Raw genomic sequence first — 25,043 nt, 5'->3', positions numbered from 1 at the left:
TCAAAATCCTACAAGCTAGGCTTCAGCAGTATGCGAACCGAGAACTACCGGAAGTACAAGCTGGGTTCCAAAGAGGCAGAGGAACTAGAGATCAAATCGCCAACATTCGCTGCATCATGGAGAAAGCAAGAGAATTCCAGAAAAACGTCTATTTCTGCTTCATTGACTACGCTAAAGCCTTTGATTGTGTGGATCACAACAAACTGTGGCAAATTCTTAAAGTGATGGGAGTACCAGACCACCTTACCTGTCTCCTGAGAAACCTGTACGAGGGTCAAGAAGCAACAGTAAGAACCAGAGATGGAACAACCGATTGGTTCAACATTGGGAAAGGAGTACGACAAGGCTGCATATTGTCACCCTGCTTATTTAACTTATATGCAGAGTACATCATGAGAAATGCCGGGTTGGATGAATCACAGGTCGGAATTAAGATTGCCGGGAGAATTATCAACAACCTCCGATATGCAGACGATACCACCCTAATGGCAGAAAGCGAAGAGGATCTAAAGAGCCTCTTGTTGAGGGTGAAAGAGGAGAGTGCAAAAGCTGGTTTGAAACTCAACATTAAAAAAACTAAGATCATGGCATCTGGCCCTATCACTTCCTGGCATATAGAAGGGGAAGAAATGGAAGCAGTGACAGATTTTACTTTCTTGGGCTCCAAGATCACCGCAGACGGTGACTGTAGCCATGAAATTAAAAGACGCTTGCTCCTTGGGAGGAAAGCTATGGCCAACCTAGACAGCATAGTAAGAAGCAGAGACATCTCCTTGCCGACAAAGGTCCGTCTAATCAAAGCTATGGTTTTCCCAGTAGTAATGTATGGCTGTGAGAGCTGGACTATAAGGAAGGCTGAGCGCCGAAGAATTGATGCTTTCGAACTGTGGTGCTGGAGAAGACTCTTACGAGTCCCCTGGACTGCAAGGAGGTCAAATCAGTCCATCCTAAAGGAAATCAACCCTGAGTGCTCATTGGAAGGACAGATACTGAAGCTGAAGCTCCAATATTTTGGCCACCTAATGCGAAGAGAAAACTCCCTGGAAAAGACCCTGATGCTGGGAAAGACTGAAGGCAAAAGGAGAAGGGGACGGCAGAGGATGAGATGGCTAGATAGCATCACGGATGCAATGAATATGAACTTGAGCACGCTCCGGGAGAGAGCGCAGGACAGGAAGGCCTGGCGTGCTATGGTCCATGGGGTCACGAAGAGTCGGACACGACTGAACGACTGAACAACAACAACAACAACAAACCTGGCATCTAAACATATGCAGTGAAGATGCCAGGCGGATCTTCCTGGGAAGGGCATTCCACAGATGGGGGGCCATTCCAGAGAAGGCTCTTTCCCTGGTAGCCACCCACCGCACCATTGTGGGAGGCAGCCCCCAAAGAGCATCCAAAGACAATCTTAGCAGCGGGGCAGGAACCTATGGGAGAAGCTGCTCCTTCAGTGAGAAGGCATTAGGCGATCACAATTAGAAGGTATTGTGCTGTTTCATCTTTTTCTCCTTAATAGATTTTCTGTGTTAAGGAAAAAAGACGGAAGAAGCAGTAAGAAAACACGGGAGGGTCATGAGTAGAAGACACTGATGTCTGGACCATGTGAAAACTTCTGTGAATGAGGCAGGGTGAAGGCGGAATAAAAGCCTTGTCTGGAAGCACCCTAGTACTGCAACAAGTTAACCCACCCCAGGCAGACACCTTAGGGAAAGTCTGTTGACCGTATTTACAAGAAAGGCTCTAGCTCAGTGGCAGAGCACCTGCCTTGCCTGCAAATATTCCCAGGTTCAGCCCCTGGCTTCTCCAGCTGAGTCTGGAAAAGACCCTTATCTGAAACCCTGAGAGCCGCTGCCAGTTGACAGTATCCATCTAGATGACCAATGGCCTAACTTGGAGTAAGGCACCTTTCCATGTTTCTAAAACTTTCTGGTGGCATTTGTAATGTATTTGCAATGCCAATTGAGTATCTTGAATGGAAAATACATGAATACAGCATCCTCTAGTGGCTGATCCTTTTTAACTGGAGAAGTCCAGAATGAAACCTGGGACGTTCTGCAGGCAAAGTATATGCTCTGTCACAATGCCATGGTCCTTACCCAGATAATACTGGGTTAGATGGACCCATGTTTTGACTTGATTCGTATATGTTAAGTGGGTGGGCCCAACACTGGTTTACAAGGAGATACTCAAGATGTCTGGAGATGTATCGGTGCCAACCAAGTGGTGGGAAACTTAAGTGGCAACTTTTGTTTCCTTCTGCTAACTAATGTGAGTGGAGCACATTTCAGCAGAAAGTACTTTACTTAATAGCAGAGTTGTTCATTTCAGGAAAACGTCCCACAGGGCACTATTGACTGGAACGCTTCTGCCTCTCTGCCACTTTTTATGGTCCCCCAGATGAGTGTCTTTGGGGCATGTATATATGCATTTACTTAAAAGATTTATATATCACCTTTCCACGTAGAGAAAAGTCTCCAAGGTAGCTTACAAACTACCACTTAAAATCACAACCACCATTAATTAGAGACAGAGAAGCACAATCTGATCAAATTTGTGAAATGGTGTGATGTGCCCTCTGGTGGTCAGTCACACAATAGCACCTTTTCTAAAGGATGGCGGGAATCCTTACCAAATCTGCATATGACACAAAATTGGGAGGGATAGCTAAGGCCCCCTCAGAAGACAGGAATAAAATACACAACGGCTTTGATAGCATTAGAAGCTGGGATGAAACTAGCAAAACGAAACTCAACAGCAACAAATGCAAAGTTCTGCATTTAAGCTCACCAAATCTTTACATAAAATGCATAGGCGTAGGATGGGGGAATATCCGAAAAGAAAGTGGTGCAAGGATTGTACTCAGTCGTAAGTGGAGCGTGAGTTGGCAGTACGATACAGCTTCAGAAAAAAACTCAGTGAAGTTTTAGACTGCATTAACAGAAATACCATTTCTAAGTTGTAAGAGGTAATAGCTCCACTTTTATTCTACCCTACTTGCCCTCAGGTGGCATATAGCATTCAATGGGTTCAGAGGAGGGTAATGAATATAATCAGAGCTACAGAAAATAATGTCTATGAAGAAGTGTCAAAGGAACTAGATTTATTAATCTGGAGAAGAGGAGACGGAGGGCCAGGGGAGAAGGCAAGACATGCTGCACTCTTCAAATACCTGAGGGGCTTCACACCAAAGAAGGCAAAGACCTATTTCTCTGCTGCCCCAGAGGGCATGACTCAGGTTACAGGAAGATAGGTTTCGGTTAAACATTAGGAGCAGGGCTGGTGTCAAGGGTAGGCATGGTTGGGCACCTGCCAAGGACCCACACCCCAGCAGGGGCCCACTGGTAAGAGCTCCCAGACTTACTCCTCCTCTTCACTGTTGCAACCTTCTTCTTCACCTGCCTCTCACTCTGGCCCAGACAACAATGGTGGTGAGTAGGAGGAGGAGATGCCACTGCCTACTTGGTCACCAGCTCTCTGCCTGCCAAGCAAGCAAGTGGTAGGAATTATGAAAAGGAAGAGGACAAGTAACAGCAGAAGATAGACTCACTGAAGGAGGGGCCCACTGAGGGTGCCTTGCCCATGCCCCCCCGCAAAAACCTGGCACTGATGAGGAGAAATATCTTGATGGTAAGAGCAGGTTGACAATGGGACCAATTACATGGAGGGGGCTCCCCCTCACTGGAGGTCTTCAAGCAGTGGCTGAACAGTCATCTGCTGTGGGGGGTGCTGCACTGGATTTTCTGCATGTAGATGGCCTACAAGGCCCCTTCGTACTCTATGGTTCTATGAAGTTTACAAACTGTTTTGTGGACACTTTACCTCATTTTACAAAAAGGGGGGGGGTGTTAGATGCAGCCTGCAAATGGAGGAAATAACTTCTTTTTTTACCTACCTTAGGACCTGCAAGTGTCAATTCAGATGTTCTAAATCTCTGTAGACAGCGCTGTGAATCCCTAAAAGCGCAATGGCTGGCTGGAGAATGCTGGGAGTTGTCAGACTTTTTTCTGTCTAAACGTACATAGGTTTGCATCCTTAATGTGTTTTTTTATAGAGGAATTATGCAAGTTTACTCAGAAGTTAAGTCCCAATGTATTTAGTGGATCTTGCTCCCAGGTAAGTGTGCATAGAATTGCAGCCTTAGGGTGCAATCCTATGCATGTTTAGACAGAAAAAAGTCCTAAAACTCCCAGCATTCCCCAGCCAGCTATGTAAAGGAAAGCATAGCCAAGAATTGTCATATATGTACTGATAGTACTTGTTGCATTCGTTTTTAAATGTTTACTTTTCTGTTTGGTATGGAAACTTTGTTAACTTGCACAAATATACCTTCTGGAAGGATTCTGAACTTTAACAAAAGAGCTGATATTTTACCAAAACAATATGTCTTTGAAATGTATCATTATGGTGAAATTAAGGAAGATGTTTTCTTTAAGCTTTTGTATAGCTCATGTTCTTTCAACGGGCACTAATAACTTTTGACAGCTGGTGGCTCCTAGTTTTGGGGCTCAGTAAATCTGCGCTGGAGATAACCAGAAATGGAGGGCTGGTTTGCAAGGTTATTACAGCCCACTGTGGTTTATTTAAGCCATGGTGGGTTGAGGTTTGTGCCAGCCACCCTTTTGAATATTCATGGCATGGATTATTGTGTCATACAAACTCTGCAAGGGTGGCTTATGTGAGGGTTAAACGACCCTTGCCTACCCCATGGGCTTTAATAGGGTTATGCAAGGGTTGTTTAACCTTCGCATAAACCCCCTTCGCTGGGTTCACACCACACGATGAGCCACAGTGACAACCCGCTGCAGCTTGAATATTAAAAGGGTGGCCGGCAGGTGCTGCAACCCACCGTGCCTTAAATAAGTGCATGTCTCTCCCACTGTGCTTGTCTCCCCACTGCTCAATGTGTGTAAATACATGATTAGGTACCAGGTGAAGTTCCTCCTGTTCACACATACCCACAATGACTTTTAAAGTGCAACCCTATGCGTGTCTACTTAGAAGTAAGCCCCACTGAGTCCAATGCCTCTGTGGCTTACTGCCAGGCAAGTGTATAGGATTGTAGCCAAGCAAAGGAGTCATATGGAGGCAGGAGGTGGGAGAGAGTCCATTGCAGAGGAACTGCCATTTCCAAAGATTACCAAGTGTGTGTATGTATTGGGGGTGGCTTCCCACTTTTTTGTTCTTGGTTGTCCTTTTAAAAACATTTCCTTCTGTTGGTTTCAATGAAAGGAAAAATAAGTACACCAGGGCTGGCATAGTTTTTCTGCTTTGTCGGGCACATCTCAGAAGAATGGGGGGCTTAGAGTCCTGCAGCTCCAAGGCCTCCCCCGATCCACCTCCAACATGCCCCTTCCCACCCCCTACTGCTGTGGGAGCTGCAATGGCAGCAGAGCAGTGAGGAGGCCTCCAGTGTCAGGCCACTTTCTCACCTGCAGACCGCCCTTTATGCTGGCAGAGGGGAAGTCTGCAACTTAACTGTCCTTCATCCCCCCTCTCCAGAAGCTTAGTATTGCTCCCTTAGGGTGCAATCCTATGCAAGTTTAGACAGAGAAAAGACCTACAATTCCCATCATGCCGCATGGCTGGCTGGGGTATGCTGGGAATTGTAGGACTTTTTCTGTCTAAATGTGCGTACGATTGCGCCCTTAATGTCTGAACCCTTTGAATTGGGTTCTACCCATAAAGGTGGCCTAAAAGTATGTTAAATAAACTAAATAAAATTGCATTTGCAGCTGCCATTTTAGCAATCTGTTGCTTTGTGTCTTTTGGTTTTTGTATTTTGTTTTTAATTCTGTTGGGTGTAAGCCACCCTCAGGCCTTGACAATAAGTCTGGGTTGTTGTTGTTTTAAAACTTCTAAACAGAAGATATGTAAATAAATAAATATTACAGATACTGTGATATTATCCGTTTCCAGTACTCTTGTCTGACAAGGAAACTGGCTGCCCCTGAAATGTCCTATCACTTATGGAAGTATGAAACAGGTCATTACAATTTTCTCCTTGGTGCTTGTGTGACAGAATTGTCCTTGCCTAGGTATGTTATGATATGGGATTTCTGTATTTAGCTTGATCATGGCTTAGGAGGTAACATATCCCATGCCATATTCCAGGAACAAAGTGTTACCACAGAAACTGTAAGTTTACAAACTTCTTGATATTAACACACAGAATGTTTAAACAGAGGACACTGAGATCAAGGTGTGGCTTTTCATCTTTTGCTTTAACATTTTAAGCATTTCTTACATTTGATATAATAGCATTGAACATAGATAAAAACACATCATTATTACAAACAAAACACAGTTTAAAGGTGTTTTAATTTTAGTTCTAGGATCATTGCCTTTTCTTACAAGGATTAAAGCATCTTACCCAGTGACATTTCTGAGCTTGTAGCAAATCAGAGACATCAATGAAACAGGTATTTTGTTCTCTCCTGAGGACAGATGGTATATCCTGGTGAGAACCGAAGTTTGGTTCTGTGAAGATCAGTGTGCTCTGAGGTCCTGAGGTCTGTGTGCTCTGGCTCTCATATTTATCTGATTTCTTATTAGCACTGCTTACGTGATCCCTTTCCTCAGAATGGAGTTTCTTTAACAATTTGTTATTATTATTTTTTCCAAAGTTCCCAGCTTTGGCTTGGGAGTAATATATTTACTTTATAACTTGTCAGCAATGCTGAGACATGCTTCCCTTCAAAGCAGGATAACATCTGCCTCACTTTTGTAGGTCCTGTTTACCTATAACAATATTTTATATTCACTTATTTGCATCATAACTATATGAAAGCAGACATGTGGACAATAGCCCAGTAAGCAGTTATTTTTCCTTTCTTCTTATCTAATACGTATGTTTCCTGCTTTTAGATGGGAATCCTTGCTTTTCTTGACTTTAGCTAGGAAAATGTCATCTTTCACATAGCAGGCTCCTAGGTCAGTGAAAAGTTATAGCATGTCTGCACAAATGCTTGTCAGAATGCCTCTGTTAGAATCAAAGTGATTCAAACTTAATACAAGAATATATCTTAATATTCCATTGCTTTTTAATGAAAATTGTAGTTTAGAAGAGCTTTGCAGCTTATGAGAAAAATGTAGAAGTCCAATAACTCTTTTTTTAATTAATATTTGCAAAGTAGCCACACACACACTTTTTAACATTCCATGTAAGGTACCCTATTATGCAGATTGGTGCAGGAGTTAGCGCAGGCTGGCTACTAGGAGGAGGGCGTTTTCTGCAGTGGCTCCCCAGTTGTGGAATGAGAGGTTTGCCTGGCACTTATTTGGCACCAGATGAATACCTTTTTATTCTCCCAGGCATTTTAGGTTTTTAAGGGTGCAAAACTATGCATGTTTAGACAGACAAAAATCCTACAACTCCCAGCATTCCCCAGCCAGCCCTTAGTTTGTTTTTATCTGGTACTGTATTGTAAATGTCTTGCTGCTAGCTTCTGCTAATTATTTTATTTTTATATTGTAATTTTAAATTTTTATATTGTATGTTATCTATATTGTATTGTTTTGTATTTTACTGTTTTAATTGTTGTGAACCACCCAGATTGCTTTGGCTATTGGGCTGTATAAAAATATAATAAATAAATAAATAAATAAATAAAAATGCAAATTGGGCTTCTGGGGCAAATATCTGTTACACTTGGAAGATCAAAATCTCAGTGAGCGATCTTTAAAGCATTTTGAGAGAAAGAGAATCTGGAAATATGAGCTTTCCTTACTATGAATCAACATGTACCAGTCATTTTGGCCAGCAAATTCCAGTAAGGACACCTTTAAAAGGGTGTACTTGACAACCTTGTGAAGGAGAAGAGGTCTATCAACAACTGCTAGCCACCACAGGTATAATGCAACTTGCAGGTTCAGAGGGAGTATGCCACTGAATATGACTCACTGGAGGGGCAATAGTGGAAGAGGGCTATTGTTTTCCTGTGAGCTTCCCAGATGCAGGGTCGGTGTCAAGGGTACGCATGGCCAGGAACCGGCAGAGGGCCCACACCCCAGAAGCAGTTGCCCATGGATAAGAGTCCCTTGGACTTGCTCCTCCTCCTCACCATTGCAACCTGCGAGTTCTGCCTCTTCCTCTGGCCCAGACAATGGTGGTGGTAAGAGCAGCAGATGCCACTGCCTACTTGCTCGCTGGCTCTCTGCCCGGCAAGCAAGCAAGTGGTAACAAGGATGAGAAGCAACAGCAGCTGGTGACGACAGAGGTGCAAAGGTAGGGGGCCCATTGAGGGTGCCTTGCCCAAAAGCCCTCCAAAACCAGCACTGCCCAGATGCATTTCATTGGCCACTTTGGGAAACAGGATGCTGAACTAGATGGACCATTGGTCTGATCCAGCAGGGCTCTTCTTAAGTTTCTCTGCCTCCAGTCACTCTTGTGATATCTGGAGAAAATACAACTCCAGTCTGGAACACCAGACCCAGCTGAATTGGCGGCTGGGCCTTGTCCTGCATTGTGCGGCTTAGCTTCCAATAACTCTAGCAAGAGAACTAGCTTAAGAACATAAGAAGTGCTGGATCAGACTTTGAGTAGATCCACAGAAAATAATGAGACTTAAGTCAGTCATCACTAATGTACATAGGAAGCTGCTTTATACCGAGCCAGACTGTTCCATCTAGCCCAATATTGTCAACACTGATTGGCAGGATTCTTTCCTACCTGGAGAAGCAGGGAATTGAAACCGAGATCTTTTGCATACAAATCATGTACCCTGCCACTAAGCTACATCCCCTCCCTAAGTCCCATTGATTTCTATGGGTGTACTGTAAATATGTCTAAGTCTGAATCCAACCCATAGGGCTTTTCTGAGTGCCCAAAGCGCTTCCCGTTAATTGTCTCAGAAATCTTTACAACAACCTTGAAAGGTAGCTTAGGATGCAATCCTATGCATGTGTAGACAGAAAAAAGTCCTACAACTCCCAGCATTCCCCAGCCAGCCATGCTCCCATGCTGGCTGGGGAATGCTGGGAGTTGTAGGATTTTTTTTTTCTGTCTAAACGTGCACTGGATGGTGCCCTTAGTTGTTGTATTATTACTCCCCCTCCCAGTTGAGATGTTGCTTGTCCCTGTCGATTTTGAGGAGGGTTTGCCAAACTTTATAATTGGAGGTTTGGTATATGCTCACTGACTGTTTTTATTTATTTTATCATTGGCATACGTTGTCAATAAGAAAATAAATTATATCCAGCTCTGGATATGGGATAGGAGGCTGCGATTTAGTCAGTTTGGTTAAATGAATTGGCTTTAGTGAATTATTTGCTGTTTTAGTTAATTTTTGTTTCATCATTGGCATGACAGGTTGTCATGATGTGCGTATGGAAAAGTGTTATATTTAACTGAATAACCACGGAAATTAAGATGTTCTTGCAAGTTTGCGTGTGCCTGAGGTAGGGGAAATCTCAGCCAGGATTTCCTGCTTCCCAGCTCAGTCTCGTAACCACTACAGAGCCCGCCGGCCTCAATGGGATTCCTCACTAAACGTTTAAATAGGATTTGGGTAGTAAAGCTGTCACCTTTTACATTCCCAGGGAGTAAATCTCCCTGGATATAGCGGGACATACTTCCGAGTAAACACGAACAGGGTTATAAACAACAGCGGGCACAGCGATTAGGGTAGCGTCCCTACGTCCTATGTACGTTTCCTCAGATGGAGGTCCCAGTGAACTCCGTGGGGTGTATTTCCAAGTAAGCAAGCGCGGGATCGAGTCTGCTGCGGGAACGGGGAAGGAGCCCACAAGGCCTCCTCCTCCAGCGCGTCAGGGGAATGTTTTTGCCGTTTGTGGAGACAGTTTTTGGCGGGGAAAAAGAACTGGACGCGCCTCCTCCTGAGGTCGTTAGTTTAGGCGCATAGAAGGAACTGTTATTTCTATGACGGGCATCGACTTGTGCGGTACATAGTCTGGAAGACACACTGAGCCCTCCGTGCGAACATGGGGCAAATAACTGCTCTTCTCCTCCCTCAGGCCGTAGACTCCATTTTTCTCTCTCTCCGCGCAAACAAACAAGTGGGGGAGGGGGAGACAATATGGGCGGGAAACTATATTTGCTTGTGATTGGTTCGGAGTGTAGTTACTCCGTTGGTACCACCCACTGTACGATGGCTTCTGTCTGTCACTGGTCCAAAGGCTTGCCATTCTACACTTCCCTTCTGTGCGAAGCGACACTTCGTCCCGCCCCCCCTTTCTCGCTCTTACGTGCCGTGTGCAAAGGAAAGGGGGGGTTGGTGGTGGTAAAAAAACAGCCGTTAAACGGGCCGCGGGGTGGAGCTTACGCGAGGAAGTAAGAAGCCGTAATTGGATTGGTCAAGGCGGGAGGTTCAAACTAGCATAGTTTGCCCTGATTGGCTCGGGGTGGCCGCGGCAGGCCAGGCTCCCTCCTCGCGCTTAGGCGGGTTATTGTCTCTTGACTTTCTGAGGCGGCTCTAGCTCGGAATCGGGACCGGACCTCAAGGAGCAGCGACGGAACCATGGTGAGGGGGGAGAAAAATAGTGGCGTGGGACGGGCCGAAGCAAAGTGTGTCAAGGGAAAACCCCGGAACGTCAGGCGGGAAGCTCCTGCGGGGCTCCCACCTCTTTCTAACGCCGGCCGTGGGTGTCTGGCTCCTGGAGGAGGGAGTCCGAGCGAGTTGTACGTTCTGTTTTTCTTGCGGTGTCCTGGACTTGTTTATTTAGCGTTAGCGGCGCAAGGCCGAGCCCGTGCCTGTCATGGGATAGAGACGGGTGACCTCGAACCCGAATTTGTAAGGGTTATTGGGAGGAGGAAAGGAAAAAAGACGCCGTTGGCGACTCCCAGCTCTTATTTTACGAGGCGCTCGGGAAGCTCCGCCTCCCTCGGGGCCTCTACGCGTTACGCTTCTGGGTGTACGCCTATTTGAAAAAGTGAGATGTGAACGCGTCCGACGCGTGTCTCGTAGGGGCACACACGCGGGGGAGTCTGATATTGGGGTACAGCAGTTCCCCGCTGGAGGGGTGTCACGCTTGGTGGAAGACCTGGGTTCTGACTTGCGTAACGTGTGAAGTCTGCCTCCGCTTCAGCGGGGGATCCTTGCGGGTGGGCATCTTGACAGACGGGCGGGCTTCTCCCGTTGTTAACAGCGCGCAAGAGCCCCGGCGTGTATGTCATTGACACGCCGAAGGGCCTCGACGCTTTCCTCATTTGCCAGCCAGAGGTTGTAGATGGTGGCTGCCAAGCGCTGCCATCAGGCCGGCGCGTCGCTTCTTCGCCTTTCCCTGGTGGATCTGCGCAGAGATTTCCTAGCAACGTAATGCTTGTATAAACGTCAAGCCGGGGCGGATTTATTTCCTCACGCGGGCTTCAGCTTGAGTCTGACGGGTCCTGCCAGAGGCGACTCTCGCTGTGACAGCCTGGCGCTCTGGAGCCCCTGCCTGCCACTTCTGGAAGTGACTCTCCCGCTTCCCCTTTACACGCGCACTTTGCACAACCGGGCACCTGCCGAATGACGCCGAAAGGCTTGCAGACCTCCTTGCTAGGCAGTGTGAACCTGTTTATATTTACTTGGAAGTAAGCCCCACTGATTTCAGTGGACTTACCCCCATGGAAACAGTGTCTGCCTAGCTGGGACTAAGTGTCATTGGGCTCACTTTCTGCAAAAACTGGCAAAGGATGGGGCTGCAAATTGGTTATTCTGCTTACCTCTGGCCGCATCATTCAAATGTCAATCTTACATCGGGTAATGTAGAAGTTGCTTTTGAAAAATTGCCGCTTCTACTTACTCTCCCAAGTTGTCAACAACCATAAGTATCGCATCCCAGATTAAAGATGGATTCTGAGCTTCATTTCTGAAAATACCCTTGGGCTTGACAGCATTTATGCTTACAACTCTGCTTTACAGCTCTAGTTTTCCAAACATGAATTCTGTTAAATATTTTTCTTCTTAAACCTTAATAAGGGAATATCTTCCAGTGGGTGGGCTAATAGGAAATTCGAACTTCATTCCTGCTTCTGTCATCTGATGACATCCAACAAGTGACTTGATCTGTTTACCATCTATTCAAAGTCTAATGTCCCTAGCTTGTTTTTATGTATTTATTCATTACATTTCTATAATGCCCAATAGCCAAACCTCTGTGGGTGGCTCACAACAATTAAAACCATAAAATACAACACTGTAAAACATAAATTTAAAACTATAATATAACAATAAAACCTAGCAGCTGTGCAAAGATTTTAAATATAGTAACAGATTTAAAGCAATATAAACTGAAAGACTAAAATGTCTGGGAAAATAAAAGAGTCTGCATCTGGCACTGAAAAGATTACAACGTGGTTGCCAGGCTAGTCTCTCTGTGGAGCTCATTCCACAACTGGGGTGCCACAATAGAAAAGGCCCTCTTCTTTGTAGCCACCCACCTCACTTCATTTGGCAGGGGCTCCTGGAGAAAGACTGCTGAAGACGATGTTAGGGTCCAGGAACAGATGATCCTTCAGGTAACCTGCTCCCAAGCAATTACACCAGAACTTTGAATAGGGCCGGAATGGACTGGCAGCCAATACAGATGGAAAAGTACTGGCATAATATGATCATGGTGGCCAGTCCCCATGAACGATCCCACTGCCCTATTTTGGACCAGCTGAATTTTCCAGACCATTTCAAATGCAGCCCCACATATAACGCATTGCATAATATAACTTGTTAAAGGATATTCATATACTTTTATAGTTGAATGTCCAGTAGAAAGATGTTTTGACTGCAGGAATTTGCATAACAAACTTCCCAAAATTGAGTATACCCATAACGTGGTAGTGAAATAGGCCTTTCTGCTCAGGGCTCCCATGTCACATATGTCACTTGAAAATAAAATAATACATTTAAATCTTGCATTACAAGTTTACTTCAAGCCATGCTATCTGTCTTCTACGCAAGTTTGAAAATATTAGGTTTCTGAAGTTGGGTTACTTGCAGAAATGAACAACTGGTTAATTTACTAATCCTGCATGCATTAGTATTGTGGCATTAGTGTAATCTCACGCGAGTTTGTTTCTAGGTGTGTTGACTGTTTTTCTTGCAACTTATACAGTCTTCAGCATAGTTCCTAGGCAGTGTTGCAAAGAACTCAGGAGAACAGTTGGGAATCAACAAGTTTAGGAGTGTATCAACAGTTTACTGTTTTGTGAACATATCTTACTACTTCATGGGTTTAGGATGGGATCATTTGCAGATGCCACAAAATTCTGTATTACAGCAACATTGCAGGTTGATATACCAGTTCATATGTAAGATTGGTAATTGACTGATTTAGGATGTTGTCGCCTTCAGTGTTATAGTCTACTGTTGTGTAATTTGTGAGACATTTTTAACTGCATATTATTTACAAGAAAATGGAAAGACTATATGGAAGAGCCTCAGATGATCTTAATTGAGCAGAGATGTCACGTTAGAGCATGAAAAACACATAGAGCTGCCTGCATATAAGAAATGGTTTTTGACTCAACAGAACTTCAAATCTAATTTCCATGTTTTGGAAAACATGGATATACAATTTATAGCCTAATTTTTTAGTTGCATGGAGAAGACATTAACAGGATATTAACTGCAATCAGGTAATATTGTAATAAGCTCAAATGTCAGACAGTAGGCAAGACTCCCAGTCTTTGCAGGTGTTATCATGCCACACCTATCCATATCTTAAAGGTTGCGAACAGATGATTGTGCAGTATGCAGATATTTCCACCCTGATTTTTGGATGCCCTAGAGTGTAATCTAATTCAGCATTTTCGTTTTATTTGTATTTGTAAACAACAAATACTCCATGTTAATTTGTCTCAATATACCCCAAGTATTTGACCTGAAATACTTGAGGAAAAAAATTAGGACATAATTTAATTTGTGATGGAATGCCTCCTTCCATATGTACCTGTCTGTACTTTAAGGTCATCCACAGAAGCCCTCCTTCAAGTGCCCTCTCATTTTGAGGCTTGGAGGATGGCAAGAAGAGAGAGGGCTTCTTTGGTAGTGGCCTTTCAGCTCTCCCAAGGAAAGCTCCCCTGGTGTCCACAGTGCTATCTTTTCAGTGCCTGACTAAGACATGCCTATTCTCTTAGGCCTTTTAAAGTCTTCTGAAATGTTTTCATGTATTTGTGGTTTATTGTTGATTGTTGGCTCCCATTGCTTGTGTAGGGAACTTCCCAGATAAAAATGCCTCAACATGGAGTATTCTGGATATGATTATTGATCTAATGAGTTCTAGGGGTAGGGTTCTCTCCCTTGCTGAAATGAAGCTTATTTTCCATGAGCCTATCAAGTCCTGGAAAGTTAAGATTGTTACTTTAAGCGTTTATTTGGGAGTTTATCCTATTTGAGTAAATAGTACTTATGAATAAACACATGTGTAGTAGGGCTTAAATGTGGGAGGATTAGTACCCATGCTCTGACAGGGGACTTGTTCCTGCCACTCCTACCAACCTTGTAATTTGTTTAAAATTCCACAACCCTAAGACAGTTTAGTAAGTGGGCTAGTAAATGTTTTGTACTTATTTGTAAGGCTGATCTGCAGTTCTGATTTATGGAGTATTTGGACAGTTATTAAAAAAAAAAACTGCGGGCCAATAAAAATGGTATGCTTGAACAAGCCACTTACCATCTTTACATGATCTATGTATGTATGACATCAGGTGGACATGCTTCCACATGAACTGGGCTCTATATGAATACATCCAAAAGCTGTCATTTACATAATTGCAGTGGCACTTCTGGGTCTGCCACAATCATGGACATGGTTGCTGGCGATTGCAAGTCGTGTCCATGCATTGTCGTTTCACATGGAAGTTCCTTCATGCAGTCTTACACATTGAAGTTATCACATATAGAAAATAAGCAGCTGGTTCATGTATGTGAACCGCTCCTGAGTGTTCATTGCTTTCCAAGGCCTTTCCAAATACTACAAGTCATGCTTTTAAAAGCATTTAAGTTTTGTTCAGTAACGCGTTGTGAAAATGGAAAAGTTCTCATTTGGTATTTTGGTGTTAGTTTTAACCCAGTACCTACCCATATGGCTTAACACAACCCCCTTTTTCTGATTAGTGCATTATCAAGCATATAGATTTTAGATAAACTAGTTTAGCAAAACAAATTGGGTGAAAGTATAAATTAATTCAGGGCAGGGCAAATTAAAATACAGATTAAGGTTTTGTGCAAGATGCATGTGGCATTTATTTAAACAGGCTTTTTGATAGCAGGTACGGTTAACATTCAGGAAAGTTTAACTGTTAGTTGAAAGTAAGTGTCCAGAAGTATTAATGCTTAGAATTGTTGCCCAATAGATTATGTAAGGCCTGGTTTTGCTTGTATTCACCTTTTTCAAAATGTTCTCTCAAAATATTATTGCTCTTGTTTTAACAGGGGAAACTTGAATACCTGCCCTGAAAAGCATACATGTATTTGAAATATCCCATACCATCAAGACCACATGTTTGAGTTGGTAGGAGGAGAAGTGGCACCACTAATGTTTATCCCAGCAGCCAAGCATTTTTAAAAGTGGTGACAAGATAGGTGTTTTGGAATCTCTTTTTCCTGATGTGTTAAGCAATAGTTCTAGTTCATCTTTTGTTTTCCTATTTAGGCTGGAGGCAAGGCTGGCAAGGACAGTGGAAAGGCCAAGGCAAAGGCAGTGTCTCGCTCACAAAGAGCTGGACTTCAGGTATGTTTTTAATTTATTTCACACATATTTATATTCATGTGTCTTCCTCTAACTCCTAGATAAATCTGGGAGTTACTTATTCTATCTCTGGCATATAGCAGTATTTTAAAACTAGGTAACTGGTGGCTTGTCTTTTATTGGTCTTAACTGTGTTTCTCAGTCAGGAGCAGGACAACATCCTGAACATCCAGGAAAGTCTCCTTGTCCGGACAAGAGGAGGCAGAACAAAAAATTACTTTTGGGGAATGGGTAGTGGTGGTGGCTTTCTCTCAGCCAGTTAATTCCCTGCCTCTACAGAAACAGAAGATCTTACATAGTGCTCTCCAAAGCTGACTTAGCAACAACTTAAATTTTAAAAGTATGTTTAATTGTAAGCAGAAAATAGCAGAGCATGCTAACTGAGCTTTTCTCTCTCCCTCTGCTCTCTTTCTTAGCCTAGTTAGGTGTACTGGGTCACGTACAATTTTGCCTTTGTGGGTCTCAAGGTGGCCCCAGATTCAGGAAAGATGCATGAGAGACATTTCAGTCTCTTGCCTTGGGACACAGAGAGATGTTGAGAAAAGCTAAACAGTGCTTTCCCTCTCCACCCCTCTAATTGATGGCTGGGTGTGATCAGGAATTGGAGCCCAAGGATCTTGGGGTGGCATCTCCTTTTGCCCATTCTTACTTCTGAGTGACCTGCATGTTAGAACTCCTCAGATACAGTGTGCACCATCTTGGAGGAACATGATTCAGCTGTTAGCCAGCCTTTCAGGCCCCTTAAGCCCATCGTGTGTGTGGGAGTTGTAGATCCATCTAGAAGCTCTTGCCTAGTTAATGAACCGGATGGCTCAAGAGGAAGAGGCAAAAGGATAAAAAGCAGTCAGTCTAGAGTCATGAGGATTGGAGTTCATCCAGGGTAGATTTTTCCTCCTCACATTATAGGCATTGTCTCTAAGTAATGCCATAAGAGGCAAAGTATGTGCAGGGGCAAGAAGCAGAGGTCTTGTAGCATTGCTTACTCTGATTCATGCGGCAGTTCTCCCCATGCCATAAACTGAACCCCTCTTCATAGATTAGGAATTGCTTCACTTGGCTGAGGGGAGCTGGGCAATCTTTAGGCCAGGCTCCTTATTTATTATGTACGTTGTCAATCTGCCACCCTGCAGTAACAGGACCCGTAGGGTGGCATACAGTTTAAAATCAAGTACAATAAAATCATGAAAAAATTAAATCATAAGCTGCAGCAAAAACCATTAAAATTCTTCGAAGTTATAAACAGCTCCCAAACCTGCTATTTTACATACTGCGATGTTTGGGCAAAAAACAAATAAAAATCTTCACCTGGTACCAAAAAGACATCAAAATTGTTGCCAGCTGAGTTTCTCTGAGGAGGGCATTTGATATCAGAGGGATCGCAACCAAGAAGGCCCTCTTTCCAGTCATTACCTGCCTAACTTCAGGTGGCAGGAGCACTTGGAGGAGGGCCTAAGATGAAGAAGGAAGGGTTCAGGCATGCTCCTGCAGAAGAAGATTGAGCATCCAGGTTCCCAGCTGCTCAGAGCTTTATAGGTTGTAACCAGCATTTGGAAATGGACTGGAAACCGGTATAGCTGTTTAGGTATTAGTGAGATGTGTTCCCTAAAACCAGTCCCAATTCATAACCTCGTAGCTGCACTTTCTTTTGCAGTGTTTGGCATTCCTGAGAAGTCTTCAAATGCAGCCCCATGTACAATGCATTACACAATTCTAAATGACCAGTTACTAGGGCATAGAAAAAATGTCAAAATGGAACATGTTCAGGGTACAAAACCCATCCCAGCTAATGCATTACTAGCTAGGTGGACCAATGGTGTGCCTTGGTATAAGGGAGCTTCCTATGTTCCTAACTGCTTAAACAGAAGTCTCCAGTGAATGTGCTTTTAACTGTAAGATCTTCAGACAACTGGTTCAAAAAGTTAGGGTGCCAGTCATGGACTTTGACCTCTGTAGAAAATCATCAGACCCCAGGGTTTCTGTTCTAGTGTTCCTGTCAGCAGAAACTTTTAATGCTTTCACAATTCCTTTGCCAAAGGGTATTCTATATGCTTTATTTTTGATCACGAGGCTCTCTACAAGATATGAATGGAACTGGGAAAGGTTGCCCTAATGGCACCCTATTGTCCTACAAGCCATGTTTCCCAGCAGTTAAATCTCTCCCAATTGAGCCTTCCTGGAAGCTCCCAAATGTTCTTGATCTAGTTCCACTTAACCATCTAGAGCCAGGATGTCTTCAGTTAGTTGTTTGGGGACTGAAAGGCACAGACTAGCATTCTTGGACTATTTGGTTCAGCTGCTCTCTATTCTTTTAGCTTCATGTAAGGCATCCGGATACGATGCTGCCTCCCAGATATTCATATCCTGGTAGTCTAGAAATGCTATATCTCTTCTTCAAGTAGAAATACCCCATATTTTAAGCTTCCTTCAGGAGATGCTGGATCAGAGCAATAAGGCCAACATTCATGTGACAGGCAGCGACTATCAGTGTTATAGTGGCAAGTTTTAAAATGGTTGTATGCATTAACTGTAAGTTGCCTTGGGGTCCCTACCTGAGCTAAAAGGCAACTCATAAATTTACAAATAGAAATAAATACAGCTTTTGTCTTGGAAGACTGTTCCTGGTAGCTTTTACATGAGGAAGATGTGTTGTGTAACTGAACATTCTTTGAGTAGCAAAAGAGTTATTGTGATTTTTCCCTGAGCTTGAGGAGAAGCTTTTGTTCTGCCTTTGCTCCTCAGTTATCCCTGAGATAAACTGTCCTTTGTAGGTTACAGAAGCTCTCTACTGTGATTTTTGCCCAGATCAAAAGATAATTGGGAAAAGGTCTGGTAAATCCTGGATATCAGAAAGGGCCTGAAGTATTATATTGACTGTACCAAGGGGTTTTGCTGTATTATATTTCTTCCTTTTGCTAGCGATCTCTTGGTAACAGTGTGAAACTCAACTTTGATAAGAAATTTCATAGCTGCAATAATCGATGTATTAAAAGCATCAGGGGAATGGGTACTAGAGGGGATGACTGCCTTTGTAGTCTGGGCAATATTCACTTGGTAGACATCTGTAGAGCTAGAGCCTGGGATGACAGTCCATACATTTACAAGTCACTAAAGAGGACAGCTGGGCTTCCTTTGGGAAGATGGTTCTAGAGGAGTTGCCAGTCTTTAGCTGTGGATATATTCTGGGGGCCTTTCCTCGGCCATTGCTTTTGTAAATGCCTTAAATTCAGGATGTCAACTTGTTCCTGACTGAAATGTGAACATTTTGTTGGATTACTTATAAATCTTGTCAGGAACAGGGGGACCACCTGACCTCCCTTGTCCTCATTTAGGGGCCCTTGGAAAATGAACTGGGTTTAGTTTTCCAAGTGTTGGCTGAGCTCTTAGGAGACCTTTCCTAACACCATATTCTTTATTCCCTTATTCCAACATCTGACCTGTTGACTGTTAAATCAGGTTTTCCCTTTTCTCGCTCCACTTCTTCACTGGTTTTGCTGTTTATGGTCAGGAATTTTTAACTTGTTTGAAGCTTTCTGTGTTCTTCCTCTGGCTTGTAATAAAGTGGCTTTGAGGAGAAAGACCCCCTCCCCTAATATGCAGGCTGTCTTGCTGTTCCTGACAAGAATTAAAGGTTAACAAAACATCGGTTTTTCTGAAACATTTTTTTCAATGAAAAACAGATTTATTTTATTAAGGAAAATGAGCTCCTGTGAGTTATAAAAAACAATTTATACTAGGTATAACAGTTGGGACTCTACTGTGTGTTTTTCACTACTTAGAAATGTTCAGTAACTGCCCATTGAAAGACACTGGATTTTATTAACTTAGGAATGTAGTTTCATATACACTCTGGAAACTGTTATGCTGCCTTAAGTTTATAGTGCATCCTTTAATCTTTTAAGTGCTGAAATTCTGTTTTTCCTTTTATGTATGTCCTCATGGAGGTCAGTGCTGGTTTGCTAGGGATATCTGAGCTATGAAACCTAGCTTGCACTCTGGAAAGCAGATTACATCACCATCTTCTTTCAGTTTCCTGTTTGAGATAAAGCAACATAGGAACTGTGTGTGACTTGGCACTTGAATGGCTAGTCTGTAAAAACTGTAACTCAAATCCTGACTATAGCACTAATAGAAGAGTTGCCTGTAGTAAATGCACCCTGTCTCTCTGTAAATAGTTCACAGAACCAGACTGTCAGTTAATTGCTTTTGGAGGAGCACTGCCTCATAGCTGGCTTTGACCACATATGCTGAACAGGTCCTTCTACTTTCAGTTCCCAGTGGGCCGTATCCACAGACACTTGAAGACTCGTACCACAAGCCATGGACGGGTTGGTGCTACAGCTGCCGTGTACAGTGCTGCAATTCTCGAATACCTCACTGCTGAGGTAGGTTCCAAAAATCAATATCGTCAGATCACATGATCTGAACATAATCTAAGGCCTTGATAATGGACTAATCTTTTCTGTGCCTGGTAGGAACCTCTGGATTGGTATAACCTAAACCTAGCTGCTCCTGCCTTCTTTATGAGCTGTGTACTGGTGGCCAAAATCAAATAATATTGCAAGAGCTTTATGGCCAACACAGTCTTCAGATAGTGTTTTCTCTGATTCTTGTGTGCATTAATTAGGATGGTGTGTGTGACACACAGTAGGACTTACCAGGAACTAGTAAAGAAATAACAACATGCATGTCTCAACAAAATGAACTGTCATGTACTTTAGGAGAAAGCAGAAGCTCATCAGGGACACCAGTTGATCTGATCTAGAAGGAGTTATTTGCAGTTTTAAACATGTGATCCATTTGGACCCCAAGTATGGAAGCAAGCCTTCCATGAAACTTTTGGAAGTGATATTTGTTCTCCACTTGAAGCCAATCACTTGCTGCTTTGTGCCCATTTCCATTTACCCCTTTAAAAATATCCTGCTTCTTTAAAAACTAGTCAGGTTATTTAATCTAGCAGCTGTATATGGAAACTTTCAGAATTATACTTGCCTTACACTGGTATGTTTAAGAGCTGTAATCTGTCATATTTGTAAATGTAAATCCTCCTGAATCAAATTTTCAGGAGGTAGCATCAAGCTTTTAGGTGCCTGGCTGTTGTGGAGAAGGACTGTATATCATTTTTTCCTTATTAACCTTAAAAAAAGAAAAGAAAAGAAGATTGTTACAATGGGTTGGATCCAGATTTAGTCCGTGTAGTCCCATAGAAATCAGTCATGACTAAACTTAGGTTCCATTGATTTCAGTGGGTCTAACTCTTAATATGACTAAATTCAATGATTCTAGTCCATTATCTGTTACAATAATATAATTACTATGTCAGTCATAATTATTTCTAAGATACTGAAAAAACAATTATATACACGTGTATATATTGCTTTCAAAAATATGTAAGAGGGTATTTTACTTCACACATTTTTGTTTTTGCCTCTTTTTAAACTTAACAAGTTCATGGAGTCTAGACATTTAAGCTACATGCCAGACTTTAGAAACCCATTCACTTATCAAAGAAATAGTTGGAGTTTACCAAGTTTTTGATGCAAGTATCTTAGCTGTAGTTAACAATATTTTTTTATCAGGAACAAGGAACCAGTTCTGCATAACAATTTGGGTATCTTAAGAAGAGCCACGCTGGATCAGACCAAGAGTCCATCTAGTCCAGCATTCTGTTCACACAGTGGCCAACCAGCTGTCGACCAGGATCTGACAAGCAGGACACAAGCGCAACAGCACCCTCCCACCCATGTTCCCCAGCAACTGGTGTATATAGGCTCACTGCCTCTGATATGATAGCACATAGCCATCAAGACTAGTAGCCAGTGATAGCCTTTTCCTCCAGGAATTGGTCTAACCCCCTTTTAAAGCCATCCACACTGGTGGCCATCACTACATCTTGTGGTAGCGAATTCCATAGTTTACGTGCTATGTGAAGAAGTACTTCCTTTTATCTGTCCTGAATCTCCCACCAATAAGCTTCATGGGATGACCCCAGGTTCTAGTATTTTTAGCAGGGGAGAAAAATGTCCCCCTATCCACATTCTCCACACCATGCATAATTTTGCACAGCTCTGTCATGTCTCCCTTTACCCTCCTTTTTTCCAAGCTAAACAATCCCAGCTGTTGTAACCCTCTCTCATAGGGTTGCAGCAGTGTAAATATGGGATTTGTTTGTGGCTTATAATTGTCCATATTATATATTTAATATTTTAAATCAAAACTATTTTGATAAAAGTTCACCATTTATTCTAAGTTTGCAGCAATATTACTACACTTCTAACACTTAAACTGACATTCCTTAAGAAATTTTAGTTTTAGGGTTTTTCCTTGATGTACTAAATATATGAGAAAATAAATCCATGTTGCAATTTGCAGCAATTAAACTTTTTTTAAAAGCCTGATGTTTTCCTAAGAGACTGAAATATGAAGCTCTATTTCTTCCAACAGGTTTTGGAGTTGGCAGGTAACGCCTCCAAGGATCTCAAAGTAAAACGTATCACTCCTCGTCACTTGCAGCTTGCTATTCGTGGTGATGAGGAATTGGATTCACTTATTAAAGCTACCATTGCTGGTGGAGGTATGTAGTGTCAGAGCTTCTGGAGTGACTACACAGGTATAAAAGCTAGAGGCGGTGAGTGTAGGCAGTTGAGTGTTTACCAAGGGGGAACTTAACAATATCCATGTAATTACTTGATAAATTGTGTATTTATAACATTCTACCAAGTGATTAGTAGAATCTTACTGTTCCCCTCATTCTCTGGATTTGTGATTAGGTGAGGGTGTGTAGGAAAGTAGCTTTGTGGCTTGTCAGGACATTGCACAACTGATTTACTTTGTAGTATGGGTAGTGCTATTGTATGTAACATACTTTGGTATTGTAGCACACTGTGGTGTGTTAGTGCTGTTGTCACCACATGAGGTAGTCACAGTTGTTAATAGGCATACTTATTAGTATCGCTTTTAGTTCATTGATTTAGAAGTAAATTTGATAGTGGTGGATTCTGAACGTTTGTCATTGCTGTAGTGCTAGTTTAATCTGGTGTCTTTCTTTTGAAATATGCTAATTTATTAAGCACCAATTGGTTCCCAAAATGATGCTCATCTCAACAGAAGTACAGAACAGATCTCATGCAGATGCCTTTTCCACGGAGAACATTCCATCTGCCATGAACACCTTTTTTCAAAATAATTTTCTTAGATTTCCCTGCTTTTTAACTATTTAACTAGGGCTCCAAAACTAGGCCAGGGAATAGAACTAAAAGTCACTTCACAACATGTACCAATACATCTTCACATCCATCTTGGTACTATGAGGGAAACATAATCTGAGAAGAAAATCCAGTTTATATTTTCCCCCAAGGGAGCATGGTATATGTGTTTTTTTAATTGTATTTTAAATTTATTCATTTATGATTGTTTTAATTAAGTTTTTAAAATCTTGGTCTTATTATTGTTAGCCACCTTGAGCGCCATCTTTTGGGTAGAAATTTGGGATATGGATCAAATAAATAGTAATACTGCATGGCACCAATGTAGTTGTTTCTGCAGTGAGCAAAGTAAATCTGAGTAATGACATTCAGTATAAGCCAGCTATATAGGTACTTCCCAGTTCTCGTCCCCACTACTTAAGTGGGACTTCTTAAATTGAAGTTCGATATATGTATTTATTTAATGCATTTCTTAGCCACCTGTTAAGACTGCAGTCTTCCCAAGGCAGCTTACAATATAAAATACCCAATTCTATCAGTGTAACAATTTCATAAATTCATTTCATAATGAACCAGTAACAAAAGCGGCATATATAACAAAAACCTTTCAAGTAAAAGCCAACAAAAGGAAAATTCTAACCCCCCTTTTATTTTATTTATTTGATGCATTTCTTTGGATTAAATAAATACATTTGTATAGGATTTATATTCAAAAGTAGACAAGTAAATATGACTTCTGAATGCTAAATCTCAGTATTATATATGCTCCATTCCTAATCCGCTATTCTCTTTGCAGGTGTAATTCCTCACATCCACAAGTCTCTGATTGGAAAGAAGGGACAGCAGAAAACTGCATAGAGAGGAATTATAAACCGCCCTCTTCCTCCCTGTCATTGTACTGTAACTGGGACAGAAGAAATATGGGGATATGTGGAATTTTTTAAAAGAAATAGTTAAATGGAAGAACATAGACAATTGACTGTAGACTTAAAACATTTGTATGTTCTTTAGATTCAAAGTTTGGGAAAAAAGTACATTGTTATGTGGCAGCAATTTGTGTGTTGATTGGCTAGGTTTCTCCCATGTGTTTTATACAAAAATGGAACTGATAAAACCATTTTTTACAAAACTTGTTCTTGTGTGTCATTCTGGTGTTAAAAGGTCAGTGCAGTAAAGGTTGGTGCCCTAAAATTCTATTAAGAATTTTAAAATAAACATCTTTACAAATTTTAGACTTTAATGTGGCCACGTTTATGGTTAACTTTGTTTTCTTGTGCCTGTTGATTGATATAGGCTATTGTGGTAGCTGTATGAGGCAATCAGTCCAGAATTTAATTTAACTGTGAAGAATATACAATGTTTAACAGCACAACATTTATACAGTTGTTTTCGCCTGTTAAAGCTTTTTCTAAAGAGCTATGCACTGCATGAATATGGTAATAGGAAAGATCTCACAGAAAGGTGTGGCAGTGACCCGAGTCACATGATTAAACAACCCTTAGTTTGTTAACCGTGGGTTGTTCGGGAGTGAGCATGCTGGCCCACTCCCACTTTGCTAAACAACCGAGGAGCACCCCATTCCTGGGTTGTTCTCTATTATGTGTTCTTGGATTAAAACTCTGGGTTGTTTCTCCCTCAGCAGTGCAAGAGTTCCAGGTTCGAATGAGACAGAGAAAAACCTGAGAACTCTTGAGTTGTTTAGTGAAGTAGAAGCTGCCAAGCAGTTAACACACTAATTGTGCGAACTGAGTCATTATGTGTACTAGCAAGAAATGTTCAACATCTTTGGCTGCTGGTGATTTGCCTATGGTTGGTTGGCTTTGCATTGAATTCTGCTGTATTCTTGAATCAGCACAATTACTACTGGTTTAGTCAATGCTGCTTTGTGCTATAACTACTGATTTAGTCAGTGCTGCTTTTTGCTGTAATGAACAAGGTTTTCTGTAACAAAATGCTAAACCAGCAACACTGCCTTGGTTATACTGGCAACCTTGCCAGAATGTGATTTGACCCCTATGTAGTAGTTGTTGAGCTGGCTGCGCATCAGCGTAAGATCTGAGAACCAATGGTCTTTCCGCTGTTAGTTAGGACTGCTTCATACAGTACAATTTCATGCATAATGCTGACAAATCAGAGTGGCATAATCCCATATGT

The 25,043-nt window shown here is 42.2% G+C and overlaps 1 protein-coding gene across 1 annotated transcript; it reads left to right on the top strand.

Annotated features, from left to right (window-relative positions):
- Nucleotides 1-10,368: 10,368 nt before the first annotated feature.
- On the top strand, nt 10,369-24,121 carry H2AZ2 (H2A.Z variant histone 2). The gene is made up of 5 exons (XM_084804107.1): nt 10,369-10,481; nt 15,592-15,669; nt 19,956-20,069; nt 22,129-22,258; nt 23,686-24,121. Exons 1-5 carry the CDS (start codon nt 10,479-10,481, stop codon nt 23,745-23,747), a joined length of 387 nt encoding a protein of 128 aa, XP_084660233.1. The 5' UTR covers nt 10,369-10,478; the 3' UTR covers nt 23,748-24,121.
- The last annotated feature ends 922 nt before the right edge of the window (nt 24,122-25,043 follow it).

This window comes from Heloderma suspectum, chromosome 6 (genome assembly GCF_057233095.1).
Source record: "Heloderma suspectum isolate Gila_16-S chromosome 6, 16-S_ref, whole genome shotgun sequence".
Classification (NCBI taxonomy): Eukaryota; Metazoa; Chordata; class Lepidosauria; order Squamata; family Helodermatidae; genus Heloderma; species Heloderma suspectum.
The sequence above is the reverse complement of the archived record's forward strand: the minus strand, read 5'-3'. Positions and strand labels throughout refer to the sequence as shown.